This window comes from Artibeus jamaicensis, unplaced genomic scaffold, assembly GCF_021234435.1.
Source record: "Artibeus jamaicensis isolate MK-2021 breed Jamaican fruit bat unplaced genomic scaffold, CSHL_Jam_final contig_548, whole genome shotgun sequence".
Lineage (NCBI taxonomy): Eukaryota > Metazoa > Chordata > Mammalia > Chiroptera > Phyllostomidae > Artibeus > Artibeus jamaicensis.
The window spans coordinates 8141645-8156010 of record NW_026521883.1 but is presented as its reverse complement, the minus strand read 5'-3'; the positions used below and the strand labels follow the sequence as shown (position 1 = coordinate 8156010).

At 51.2% G+C, this 14366-nt stretch overlaps 1 protein-coding gene across 11 annotated transcripts in view; it reads right to left on the bottom strand.

Annotated features, from left to right (window-relative positions):
- Positions 1-14366, bottom strand: part of MEGF11 (multiple EGF like domains 11) — a 352758-nt gene that overhangs the window by 49717 nt on the left and 288675 nt on the right. For all 11 annotated transcript variants that reach the window (XM_037155745.2, XM_037155751.2, XM_037155746.2 and 8 more), the window contains exon 9: positions 6740-6952. In XM_037155745.2, coding sequence (XP_037011640.2) covers positions 6740-6952 — 213 coding nt within the window. The remainder of the gene's footprint in view (positions 1-6739; positions 6953-14366) is intronic.

The following is a 14366-nucleotide window of genomic DNA, read 5'->3' as shown; positions in this document are numbered from 1 at the left end:
GTTGTCGTGAGACCCAGAGGCATGCTAAAGGTACTCAGTGAACATGTGCTGAGTTAAAATGAGGCCTCAGGGCAGATGGGACCTCCCCTCTGAAGCAGTGTCTGCTTAGGAAGGGCACCCTCTGCCTGTGCTTTGCCAGGGCTCCCAAGAGTGATGGACCTTGTCTCCATTCCCTGTCTGCCCAGGTCAGAGAAAGGACCACCCGGATGGAGGTAGGAGCTGTTTTCATGACCTCTGGAGAGTGGGGCAACCTCTGGCTGGCAGAGGTCTGATGCGACAGGCAATATCCATTGGGGACCAGAGAAGATGCGGGATGTGGTGACTGTATTTCTCAGAGCGCCTGCAGGTGTGTAGCTGACCGATGGCCCCAGCTGTTGTGTCTGACACCCATCACTGCACTTGCTCAGAAGCCACGCTTTCCTTGGGCTGTCCCTGGCTAGAGTGCCGCAGGGAGGGTATAGTCAGAGCACGTTCTTGGCAGATCTGGGGCTCCTCTGATGGGCAATTTTGGGTTAGAGATTTCCCACCTTACCAAACTTTCTTAGAACTGTGCTGCAGGCCAGGACTTTCCCTCCAGTCTTCCTCAACCCCTTCTCTCCTTCCCATGGGTCAGAACCGCACTGCCGTCTGATGCTCTCAGTCTACCCAGTCCCCACGCCATGTCCCCTCACCGCTGTCGCCTGGCAAATCTCTGGCACCTGGCATCTCCGTCTGGGAGGACTGAAGCTAACACTCCAGAGAAGATGCTGGATGGTAGAGACGAGCCTCTTAGATTCCCTGTGTTACCGGCCTCCCAGCACCGGAGTCACCTGCAGGGATATGGTTGAAAGAAGCCTCCCCTGGGCAGGCAGGGAGAGCCGGGGTGTGGGCCTTAGTTCTGCTAAGTTCCACAAGGACAGGGGGTGTGTCTCCCTGGGTCACTGTTGGCTCTCCCAGGCCTGGCTCATATTCATGGCTTGATTAAGTATTTCGGAATGAATAGTCCTTTTACTACAAGTAATTATTTTCTGTGTCTGTTGGCTTGTTTATCATCCGTCTCCCCCACCAGGTGACGGCTCTGCAGGGGACAGCCTGTGTCTGTCTCACCTCTGTATTGTCCCCCAGAGCCCAGCAGGGGCCCTGGCACGCTGGAGGAGCTCAGTACATATTTGGTGGATGAGATAATGAACAAACTAATTGTGTGAAGCCCAGCCAGGCTATTTCTCTTCTGGGAGCCCTGGTTTTCTCACAGAGAATGAGGGATGGACAGCAGCAGACCATTCCTGAATAGGAAGTATAAATGGCTAATAATCATTTTGTAAAAGGTTGGATCATTAACTAGTGTCATTAATCATGAAACCAAAATAACAATTGGATATCGCTTTTTCTCTATTATAACAGTAAAAAAATTTTTTAAAGGAACAATATTCCTTTAAAAAGGAATCAAGGTTTCTGGGAAATAATCTGGGACTATGTACCAGGAGTCCTACTAAAAATGTCACCCTTTGGTCTTATGACTCCATTTCTAAGAATGTATTCTAAGGAAATAATCATAGTTGTGGGGAAAGATTTATGCACCCGTATGTTCCCCGGAGCACTGTTTATAACAATGGAAAATGGAAGCAATTTGAATAAAAAAATCACAGGTGACTAGGCTGTTGAAGCACCAGGCGGTTTACAGGACGCGCATTCCCAGTCGTCGAGTCAGCCTGTGAGCCAGGCACGGGAGCCTCTGTCCCACAGGTGGCGCTCGGAGGTCATGCGACTTTCCCAGGGTCACACAGCTGCAGCAGTGGCAGCTGGGATTCACACCCAGGTCTGTGGGACCGTGTTCTGTCCACTGCCTCATGCTGCCTCTGACAACGGCACACTGGTGAAATGGATAGTGACAAGTCACAGGAAGGGATGTTAAAGAAGCATCCCAAGGTTTCCCAAACTACTTAATGCCATAAGGTCAAGTGAAATGAGCAAATGATATGCAAAGGCATGACCTGAAATATGAAAGGAAGTGATGGAGACGTACAATATATGGACGTGGATGGTGACTGAACAGATTACGACAAAATGGTTTTTGTGCTCCCCTCTGGGTTGCGAAATTGAAAGGGATCCTGAGTTTGTTTTTTAAAAAATTTCTATGTGTTCTCTGATAGTCTCAAACTGAGCGTTTATTATAAACACACATAAAGTAATAAAAGTTATAAATTTGTAAAAAAGAAGAATGCATGTAAGAGATGAGTGTTTGAAACACTTCCTGATCTGGAAATTCTTCTCAAATTTTCCAGAAAAATGCACCCCTGAGCCACACACTGCACGGGGAGAAACGGTGGTCACATGGGTGCCCCGGGACAGGAGGACCCATCTGGTGGCCCTGACCCTCAGCCAGACGGGGGCGGGTACGCCTCTCTGTCCCAACACTCTGAGCACAGCCCTGGGGCGTGGCGATTCTCAGTCCCGACTTTCCGGAGGCCTCCTCTGAGGTTTTGGTTTAGACGCGGGGGTGTCGAACTCAGTTTCACCGGAGGCCACATCAGCCTCATGTTTGCCTACACGAGGCCGAATGTCATTTTAGGACTGTGTAAATTCCACTACTCCTTAACCAGGGGCAAGGAGCTCGGCGCTGCCGCTGGGTAGAAACAAGGCGCCGGGCCAGATAAAACAAGGCGGAGGGCTGGATTTGGCCCGCAGGCCTTGTGTTTGCCCCCCGTGGTTTAGAGGGACCGGCTCAGTCACGGTGGTGGAGTCAGAGATGCTTGGACCCAGGAAGAGACGGAGGTGGCAGTGCCGGCTGCAGGAATCTGCCCAGCCTGGGCGGTTCCCGAGGGTCTCGGGCCCCCGGCTGCCCTTCCCATCTCTCTGCCCTTCCCAGTGGAATCCCTCATTGCAGGCCCTTGCTCTCGTGGGAACGCCACCCTGCGAACAGCACGCTAGGGGCGCAGCGAACCAGCGGACACGGCCTTCTAAGCACTCCCGCGCTTCCCATTCTCCATCCATGGCTGCTGTCAGCGTTTTGGCTGCTCAGGGATGCATCTCAGCACCAATTTTGCTTTTTATTCTGACAGCCAGAAAGCTCAAACCCATGCCTGAAACTCTTTCTCTCCTTTCATGTTCCAAAAAATTTTATTAAAAAAATCAAGATTTCTATTTTCTTAATGTGGTCATTTGTCACGCTTTTATAAAAACTCCAAAATCCCTCTGAAAAGGGGGCGAGAATGACTGCGGACTGGTCATGCCTGAGAACCGTGATCGCCAGTCACCTGCCCTCCTCCTCCTCCCACTGGTGGCAGAGCTAGTCCGTCGTCACATGGCGAGCAGGTGACTGTTGGTTAGGCTCAGGCCAAAGTCACAAATGCTGGTGTGCAGGTTTGCTGCTTCTTTTCCTCCCCTTTGTCCCATTTTCCCCAGACACAGATTAATCACAAGTTCATGGGGGCCAAAAGCTGAACAATATAGGAATCTTTTCAGGGTGGATTTTTCTGCCTCTTTTTCCAGTTGCTCTGAGATTACTATCAATGCCACATCTGTTGGCTAAATCAAATCTTTCAAAGGTAATACATGACCACGGCTGCTCGACTTCGTCTATGACAGTCCCATTGTGGAGGGGACCTGGGACAGGCCCGGCTCGCAAGCTCCACCTCTCAAGGTCATTCCTTTATGAAGGAGGGTGGTTTCTTTGTGTGTGCCACACAAAGGGAGCCAAGTGTCGAGGAATCTTTTCAGCCCCTTCTGCCTTCCCGGGACACGCGGACTCGACTTCTTTGAAGCAGGGGCTGGCCCAAGGAGGAGGGTTCTCTTCGGTTGGGGACTGGAAGTACTTGTCTTCCTAGCAAAGATACTCAAGGCCTCACAAGCCAGCGCGCTCGCGTGTGAGCGTGAATGAGTGTGTGTGTGTGTGTGTGTGCGTGTGTGTGTGTGGGTCAGTGGGATGGGGGGAAGAGGGTTCTCTGTTATCAGCTCTTACAACACAAGTAAGCAGAAGCCAGGGGAAAATAAGGCTGGGCCTCTGGGGGTCCCATGCTCCAACCCTCGGAGTTGGATGGAAGCTTCACTTTTGACCTTTTCGACTAAAAGAGACCTTCTACCCCCACCGGGCTGCTGAAAGGTGAGGGGCAGGTTGGGAAGCGGAGCCTCTGAGAAGAGAAGCACACACACTGGGGCCTGTGCGTGGACAGAGACTGTTCTGAGGTCAGGGCTCAGGGGCCCCCGCCCGACCAGAACCTGCAGCTGACCTGCTTTGGGGTTGGGAGTTACAGTTTGCCTCCGCTTTTCTGGGATCCCAGAGAAGGCTCAAGGCTCCTGGGAAGACAGAAGTGCCCTGTGTCCACACAGGAAGAGAGCTGTTCTCTCTCAGCCTCGGGCAGTTTTGCCTTCCCCCCACACCAGCCAGGGACACTGTTAAACATCCTAAAGTGTACAGTAAAGAATTACCTTCCCCCAAATGCCAATAGTGGTGAGGATGTGAAACCCTGAGTTAGACTGAACACTGTGGGGGCTCAGCCGCTGGGGCAATGTGCCAAGAGAAAGGAGTGAAGTATGTTTTAAAATATAGGGCAAACATCGGCTCAAGGGCAGAGCCACCTGCTCTGTGCCAGCGCAGCACGGGGGGCGGGGGGGCGGAGGGGGGAGAGGGCGCTGAGGAGCCCAGGCTGTGAGGGGGATGCTCCTGCAGACTCAAGGAGCCCAGCCTCGGGGGCTGGCTGCCAGGTGCTCTCAGAACTCCCCCTTCCAAGCAGCACTGCTGCCTCCTAGTCTCTGAAACATGACACGCATTAAAGACAAAGCAAATAACCATTAATATTGGATGGGCTGAGATTAGCGACAGAGAAGAGGGAGTCCTTCCAGATTAATAATGCATTGAGGACTCCTTCAGAGAGAGGATGAATTATGCCGGGTATGGCTGCTCAGGCACGGGAGGAAAACAATAGCTCTTTAATTTGGGGGTTGGCTGGATCTCCTTGGCTGGGACTCGCCCTGCATTGGACCTCAGAAGCAGCCTTGCTTCCTGTCCCAGAGACTGTCCTCCCTTGGCTTCCCAGCAGGGATGGGGGTTCCTGGTACAGTTCCATGTGGGACCCCTGTGTTCAGAGCTTTGGAACTCTCACCTTGCCTGCCAGCCCAGTTGTTTCCTCTTCCAGGAAGCCTTCCCTGACAGCATAGCAGTCTCCAGTGGGGTTTTCTGCACACAGCCCTGGGTCAGTGACTTGAACATAACATGGACTAGCCATATATAGTTCATTGATCCTAAGATGCACTTTCTCCCACATTTCCACATCTTTGATATTCGGTGTTCTATACAATCAATGGTACATCATGGTTTAGTTGATAGTGTTTTCTTTTTTCAGTAGTCCATAAAATAAAACTGTGCCTCACGACTGGTTTTGAAGAAATATGGTAGAAGGTGCTCAGTGTGTGCGACTGTTCCTGACCCGTGTACTGGAGGGCTGGACTAGGGGTGAGGGACTCTTTACTTCCTCCTTGTAGGTGGTCCTGCAGGCACTCAGTGTTTGTTGAATGAATGACTGAGTGAATGAGTCCTCAGCTCCTATACAGGCCAGCTCTGTTGGCTCTGGGGCCGCCTACCAGTCTCCTTCCTGGCCCTCCACCGTTGCAGACAGCACCACTCCAGCCACTCAGTTCCTGAGACTGAGGACTGAGGACAGATTTCACCTAAGCCATCACACGCCCTGAGATGCCTCTGCTTGCTATAGCCAGAGGCTCTTGGGTGATCTGTGGGGAATCAAAAGCTGGATATGAAGAAGGGCTGAGGCTAAGCCCTGGCTGTCCCAGAGATAGGGCTGCGAAGCAGAGATGCCTCCAGTCTGCAAACAGCACCAGCATGCACTGCTCAAGCAGCCAGAAACCCCTGAGCTGTCCCGCAGGTCCAATGGGAGAAGGAAGACTCTCCCCACCCTTTATTACCCAGATACAGGCAGCCACAAAAAGGGCTGTGGGGACATTTGTCTGGGGCATCAGCTCATTTATTGCCAGAGGGCGGTACCAGCTGCTGAGAAGCAGGAAGCGAAGGGAGCTAAGAGAGGCGGCCCAGGGCAGCTCTGACTTCCCCAGAGTCAGGCTCCTCTGGAGGCAGGGGTGGGGCCAGCTTCTGGCCAGGTGTCCCACGTCCCCAAGGACACAGGTTTCAGGGAGAGGCTGGCTCCAAGCTGAGGCCCCAAGGAGGGGCCTGCCCTCTGTCCCTAGCTCAGACCTGTTGGGATAGCCTCTCCGGGCCCAAGGGATGCCACACTGATTTTCAAGGTCCCTTTGGGTACGGGCCCCCGGTGGCTCCTGCTTCTGCCCTAGCAGTACTGCCTGTGGGCGGGCCTCTTGGGGTTGGGGGAGCATTTGGCTAAATGCAGAGCAGGTAGAGGTGAAACGTTCTCTAGGACAATGCCCCCAGAGCCTGTGGCATCCGGAGCCAGCCCTCTTGGTCCCCCCAGGACTATGTGACTTATACACCCCCAGCCCACTCCCATGAAGGTCACCAGGCTCCCCTCTTGGTCCTGAGTGTTGGGGTCTCAGGTTAGCCCTCTGGCAATGCTGACAGCTGAGTATGGTGGACAGAGGCAGATGACCTGGGGCCTGCTCCCAACTGTCTGTGTGGCCTGGGGCTTTCCCTTCTTTTCATCAAAGTGGTCAGCAAAGATGGTTGCAGAGGTCCTGCTCTTTCACTGTCCTGCCTGGATGACCGGATGGAGGTGGGGGTCTGTGTCTGGAGAAGCCCTCTCTCCACCAGGGCCCACCCCACCCCACCCCAAGTTCGTACCTGATGGTGTTGTCGGCATGGCAGGGGCAGGGCAAGGCGCAGCCCGGGCCGTGCAGGCCCTCGGGGCACAGCCGCTCCTGGCAGCGGGGGCCTTGGTAGCCAGGCTCACACTGGCAGGCGCCGGTGGTGGGCGAACACTGGCCCCCGTTGTGGCAGTCACAGCGCTGAGAGCACTGGAAGCCGAAGGTCCCGAAGGGGCATTCCTCCTGGCACCTGCAGGGGAGTGGAACGGGGCTGAGGCCGGGCCCTCGCCTGCCCTTCCAGATCCACCCAGCAGGGGGCCCCACCTCCAGGCCCGGGCCTGCTGTGCGGCACCCCTGACCGCCTCCCCCCACCCCTGTCCGGAAGGTATTCAGCGGCGTAGTCACCCTAGTCCGTTTCGTTTCCTTGTTCGTGCCAGGCCGCCTCTGTCCCCAGCACTGAGTTTGCACTGTCATATTTCATTGACCACAGGCCTATTTTTTCATTTTCGGTGGCAGTAAAATATATGTAACATGAAATTTACTGTTTTAACCATTTTAAGTGTACAGTTCAGTGGCAGTAAGTACGTTTGCGTTGTTGCGCAGCCGTCTCCAGCACCCGCCTCTACAGCAGCGTCCTCTCCCGAAGTGAAACTGCTGTAGCCAGTAAATGCTAAACCTGACCTTGACCTTTCTTTCTTTTCTTTTTTAAAGAGTGAGAGAGAAACATCAATGTATGGTTGCCTCTTGCATGCCCTCTACTGGGGACCTGGCCCGAAACCCAGGAATGTGCCCTGACCAGGAATCAAACTGGCGACCCTTTGCTTCACAGGCCCGTGCTGGACCCACTGAGCTAAGCCAGCCAGGGCGAAACCTTACCTTTTAAAGGTATTTTTTTAACATCTCTGAAATCATTTAAATCTTATAACTGATGGTGTGTCATAGTGTAATTACCAATGTTTTTCATTCTTAGCAGAATATAAAATAATAATACATCTTAACAATCCGTGGCATCTTGGATTTGCTGAAATGGGGTCATTTAATTTCTAGGCACTGTCACTGTTGCTTTTGAGTCTTTGGGGCAGGTGCAGAGTCTCCAGTTCTCACACTGCCAGTGCGGAGTTACCCCTCGGGTACCAGTCTGATGAATCCTCTGTCATCAGACCAGGGATTCCCCTCCCCTCGGCCACACTGGAGGATTCCTCTTCCTTGGCGTGGAGGTCCCCCAAGGCAGGGGCTGAGCCTCTCCCATCAGCTGGTGAGCACCCCCACCCCCTAAAAAAAGACAGGGCCCTCTTTGTGTCCTGCATCTGCTCGGGCCTGGCATGTGTGGCTCCAGCGTCATGGCGATTATTTGACTCAGACTCAGAGCCATGGGCTGTGGGTCCTCCGTGGGAGGGTGTGACCCCTGCTGCTGACTGACTGGCTTCCTGGACTTGCCTGCCTCACCCCGCCCCAGGGCTATTTCCCACGTGATTCAAAACCATTGTCACAGCACCCCGGACCCTGACAAGTTGGGGGGAACCTGCGGATTCGGGGAGTAAAAGAGGCGGTGGACTCCTGCGTCCTAGGGACAAGCAGAAGTAGCCTCTGGGGTTTGGGTGACCCCTGTCCCAGCACTGCTCCTGGGTCTCAGAACAGAGATCCCACTGCTCCACCCTCCGCTTCCTCATCAGAATGTGTGAGATAAGAACCCAGCCTCGCAGGCTGTTTCGGGATTACAGGAGATAATGTGTGTAAACATTTACAGAGGTGTCCCTTGTGCGGTATGGGCTCAGTGAGAAATGTTACTTATTATTATCACTCTTGTAAAAATTGTTTTTTTTGTAGTTCTCATAACAAAGCCCATCCGACTTTCTGCCTCAGATTCTGGTGTAAAAAAGCTCAAAGGAAAGCTCAAATCCACTCTGTTGTTAACATTTTGGAATGTTAACAAAATGTTAACAACGGAGTGGACTTAGGGGATGAGAAAGGTTTTAATTGTCACGTTTCCCCACTTGCCAGGCTTTCTACAATAAAGGGGGAGTGCAGTGAGGGAGGGTAGAAATAAAAGGTTTAAAAAACATACAGCCCTGGTTTGTTAATCTTGGAGAGTCTTGGGTTGGAACCAGTGTTCTCTGCAACAGGGCTGGGACACGGGTGTGTGGGGTGACTTCAAAGCCTGTCCTGAAGGTAAGTGGCTAGACCTCAGTGACGCGGGCGTGCCAGCTGGCGAGTGGCTGGGAGAGGGAGCGGGCAGTGCTCTGGGCACAAGTCTTGGCAACTTTGCATTGGGGCATCTCTTTCTGTCTTCCGTCCTTGTTGCCTCGAGTCCGCAATGGCAGGGAGAGGACACGGTGATGGGGTCCAGCCTTTGGGACTTCCCTCACAGGAAGATGCTACCCATGCTCAGGTCTCCAAGCCACTGTGGCACAAGGAGGACTGTGGCGGAACGGAGGGGGCAACAGGGGCTACAATACTACAGCCCCGGGCACCGAATAGAGAGGGGCTTCCAGCTGCTCCAGCCCCAAAGCCTGTCCTCAGGCCCCCGATACAGCAGATGTTCCCATCACCCTCACTTTGGGGTTGAGGAGCCTGAGATACGGACAAGTGAGATGACTGTCCCAACCTCATAAAGCCAGCAAGTGGCTGAGATGACCCCACGTCACCTTCCTCCAAATCTTGCTCCATTTAGCCAGTCTGAGGCCTCATGAAGGGAAAGAAAACAGAAAAGGAAGAGGAAGAAAGAGGAGGCTATCTGGAGAAGAAATGGAAGGTGGAAGACAGGGAGGAAGTGGGGAGGGTGGATGCGGGAGGCAAGGAGGGAAACTGAGGCAGGAGAGGAGGACACAGAGCATTGCAGAGCTGAAAAATATCACAACCTGAATTGCTGGCCCCTGTTCAGCCTCAGAATCGATTTTCCTAGAAGTCACTGAGCGTGGCTCCCTCAGATGTTGCAGACATCAGGGGAAGGAACTCCGGCCAGGACATACCTCCTGCCTCCTCTTCCCTTCCTCTGGAACATTCCTGCTCCCTCCCACCCAGCAGGACAGGGCAGACCCCTGGACAGCGAGCTTTCTCTGAAGGGCACTTCCCCACCCTGTCATACTTATGAACTGACTGACTCCACAGCCCGAGAAAAAGAATCCGGAAATAAAATACTGACAACCTAATCCATTTACATAATCAGCCTCTTTTTTTTTTTTTTTTTGCACTCACAATTTAAATAACTTATTTATTTAGAGATCAAGCAACGACTGCTAATGAATTTTACACAAAGCACACTAATAACAGGGCCTGTGGAACAGAAGGGTAATCACAGCAAGAATTAGTTTTCTACTTAAACATCCTTCCTTTGCAACATATCAATCTAATGTCTCTGATATTGCCATTAACAACCAGATACATTGCTCAATTAAATTACAAAATGAGCTGCAAAGCCCTCGTTACATTTCATGTTTAATTTGCACTGCATTCTGCCTATCCAGGGAGGTCTGCATTATTACACCCACTCAACTTTAATATGCTCGTGATGATTTGGGGTGGGTTAATGCAGCTGTCACCTACAAAATTCATGGAGGCAATTTTACAAAGTATTAAAAACACCAGGCAGCCCTTTTAGGTGGGTAACCCAAATGTTACCCTGCCCTTCTATTGAATTCTCTGTAGCTTGATTGGCAAAGCTTTGCTAGAGGACCTGGAGGCTTTGGGGATTTCTCTCTGCCCCAAGATCACGGGCTAGGCCCTACCAGAAAGAAGGGACAGGATTACTTTTCCATTTGGGACATTCTGGCATTGAAGGATTCTGATCAAGATGGAGGCATAGGCAGAAATGGCTCACCTCTTCACACAACCACATACAAATTACAACTAAAATATAGAGAAATGACCACTCAGAACCATCAGAAATCAAGTTGAATGGAAGTCTGTCAACTACAGAATTAAAGAAACCACATCTATCCTGATTGGTAGGAGGGGCACAAATGTGAAATGGGCAGGTTCCTCGCCCACATGTGGTGGATAAAAACTTGGGAGAAACATCTTGGGATCTCTAGGTCCCCAGCCCAGGATTCCAGTCCCAGGAAGATAAGTTCCCACAAATTCTAGCCGCAAAAACCAGTGGGGGTTGAGATGGTAAAAGAAACTGATAGAGCCCCAAGCAGTTCCTCTTAAAGAACCCACACACGGACTCACATGATACTCAGCCTCACTCCCTCTGAGCTCCAGCACCAGGGTAGCAGCTTGAAAAGCACCAGTGCAATACAGGGAGAAACCGAAGTGTCTGGCATCAAGGTAAGCTGGGGCCATTGTCCCTTTTCTAACCCCCCCCCCCAACAAAACCAGTAAGCTGGTGCCATATTGGAGACTCCATCAAACTGGCTAACACTGCTTGACCCACCTTGGACATCCCCAGAGGCCCTACCATACCCAATTTATAGGACCACCCAAGCTGCTTTTCCATATGAATGGCTGGTCTTGGCTTATGCTGTACAACTTCCTAAATCCTATCAAATAAGCAACAGCTAGACTCAGTGAGCCCCAGGCCCAGCACTAGGAGCAGGCAGCCCAGATTCACAGATTGGCTTCACCTGGGAATCACCAAGCCTGGCACAATTAGCAGCCATCTCAGATTGCTTTATAGCTCAGGAAGGGTGGCCCTGGGCAAAACACAGGTGGGGGCTAACATTAGCCTGTATCACCTGGGAAATCCCAGGGCCAGTGTACCCAGTGGACAGCTAGAGACCATGTCAAAGCACCACCACCCTGCCCCTGCACAGCTGATCCTCCAGGGAGGGCAGAGGGTGTTGGTCAGTGGTCACAGCAAGTCCTTGCAGCTGACTGATCTGGGTAAATCCCTCCCACTGACCTACCAAAAGCAACCAAGTCTCAACTACAAGAGGAGGGTGTACTCAGCCCACATGAAGGGTGCACCTTGAGTACCCAGCTTGGGTGATAGGGGAGGCTGTGCCACTGGACCCTACAGGGCACCTGCTACATTGGGCCATGCTACCAAGACATGGAGTCAACACAGCTCTACCTAATACATAGAAACAGAAACAGGGAGGCTGCCAAAATGAGGAGACAAAGAAACATGGCCCAAAGGAAAGAAAAAAATCAAAACTCCAGAAAAAGAACTAAATGGAGATAAGCAATCTATCAGATGCAGAGTTCAAAACACTGGTTATAAGGATGCTCAAGAAGCTTAGTGAGGACCTCAGCAGCATTAAAATGATCCAGTCAGGAATAAAGGATATAATAATTGAAATAAAGAATAATTTACAGGGAAACAACAGTAGAGTAGATGAAGCTGAGAATCAAATCAATGACTTGGAACATAAAGAAGCAAAAAGCAACCAATCAGAACAACAGGAAGAAAAGAGAATCCAAAAAAGCAAGGATAGTGTAAGCAGCCTGTGGGACAACTTTAAGCAATCCAACATTCACAACATAGAGGTGACAGAAGGTGAAGAGAAAAAGCAAGAAATTGGAAGTCTATTTGAAAAAATAATGAAAGAACACTGCCCTAATTTGGTGAAGGAAATAGACTTGCAAGTCTAGGAAGCACAGAGAGTCCCAAGAGGGATGCAAAGAGGACCACCCCAAGACACATCATAATTAAAATGCCAAAGGTTAAAGCTAAAAAGAGAATCTAAAAAGCAGTAAAAGAAAAGCAGTTAGTTGCCTACAGAGGAGTTCCTATGAGACTGTCAGCTGATTTCTCAAAAGAAACTTTGCAGTCTAGAAGGGTTTGGCAAGAAATATTGAAAGCCATGCAAAGCAGAGGGGCCTATAGCCAAGATTGCTCTACCCAGAAAAGCTATCATTTAGAATCAAAGGGAAGATAAAGAGCTTCCCAGATAAGACAAAAACTAAAGAAGTTCATAATTGACAAATCATTATTTATATGAAATGTTAAAGCGCCTTATTCAAGAAAAAGAAGATCGAAACTGTGAACAATAAAATGGCAAAAAAAATACATATCTATCAACAGTTGAATCTAAGCAAACAAACTAAGCAAACAAGAACAAAGACAGAATCATGGATACAGAGAACATTTTGATGGTTGCCAGATGGGAGGGGTGTGGAGGGGAATGGGTGAAAAGGTGAGAGGATTAAGAAGTACTAATAGGTAGTTACAGAATAGCCACGGGGATGTAAAGTACAGCATAGGAAATGGAGCAGCGGTAGAACTTATATGCATGACCCATGGACAGGAACAATGGTGTGGGGATTGCCTGAGGGAGTGGGGTGTGCTGGGTGGAAGGGATCAAAGGGGGAAAATCAGGACAACTGTAATAGCACAATCAATAAAATATCATTAAAAATAAAATAAACATTTAAAAAAGAAAAAAAAAATCAAGAGTGCTAGTGAGGCGGGGTCTGCTGGTGTTGAATCTGGCCAGTTGGAGCCCTGGGCCTGCTCCTCTACAACAAATGGGCTATATTCCCTCACACACCTGAAACAAAGGGTCCCTGTTCTGGTTCCATCTCCTGTCACTCCTGACTCATCCTGAGCATTTCCTTATTGGGGGGGCTCAGCGCTTCAGTCCTTCCTCCCCTACCTCCCTGAAAGACCCAGTCTCTGTGGCAGAGATCAGGGAGGGATGGATCCCCAGCTGCTACCCCCTGTGGTCTGTAGTTCATACACCCCAAACTCATGGGCAGGAATCCTGGCTCACAAAGAGCTCAGATCTGGCTTGAAGATTCTGGGCTAGGGGAAAGCAGCCCCACAGCTAACGGTGGAGAAGCTCTTTCCTGGACACCAGTGAGGATTTTGGGCAGACTCCAGAGTGAGTTGGAGGAGTCCAGTTATGTCAGCCAGAGGCAGGAGGGCTCCCTGGCTGATCCAGCACCAATCTGTGTTTCCTAATGTTTCCCGGACAGGGGAGGCAGAGGAATGGCAAACAGACGTTCCTCTCACCCCACCTTGTCTGGGCAGAGTAACCAAATCCAGGGCCAGAGATGAATCATGGATCCCACAGAACCAGGCGTGGGGTGTGAGAGCCTCCTCTAGACTGCTCCTCTCTGCTCACGAAGGACCAGGTGGTTCACAGTGGGAGGGGGGGCTTGGCCCCCGGTCTTGTGGGCAAACGTCCTCTTCCAGCTCTGAGTTCATTCACCGCCAGGTGCACTGGTTGTTCTCATTCTCCCACGGCACCTACCCTATCATCACAGCCCCCTTCCTATGGTGGCAAATGTGCCCGCACAGTTATTCCTTAGTTACGTGTGTCATGGAGTACCCACTCTGCAAGGCTGGTTTGGTCTCAGGACACTGGTGTCCTCGTTCAGTCTGCCTTCGGACTGAAGGCCTTCGGGGGCTGCAAACTGATGTCAGTATCCATTTGGTGGAGCTCACATTAGGAATAAGAATCCACTTCCAGAAGAAATGGTGCAAAATGTGTGAACTGAGTTGGCACTCTTGGCTTCTTTGGATTCAGGTGCCATTGCCTCCTTGCGGGAGGGCAGAAAGTAGAGAGTGGGTGGTAGGTGCTCCCCTGTTTCCCCAGGTGAGTCAGTGCAAGTTCAGGGCTCAGGTCACAGGGTTGGGGGCAGGGTACACTCAGTGGTCCAAGGGTGAGGAAGGATGAGTTGATGAATCTGCCTGGCAGGACTCAGAATGCTTTCTGAGAAAGGAACGTGAGAGCTGGCCAGAGTATGCTGTGGGCCAGTAAACCCCAGCTGCTCTC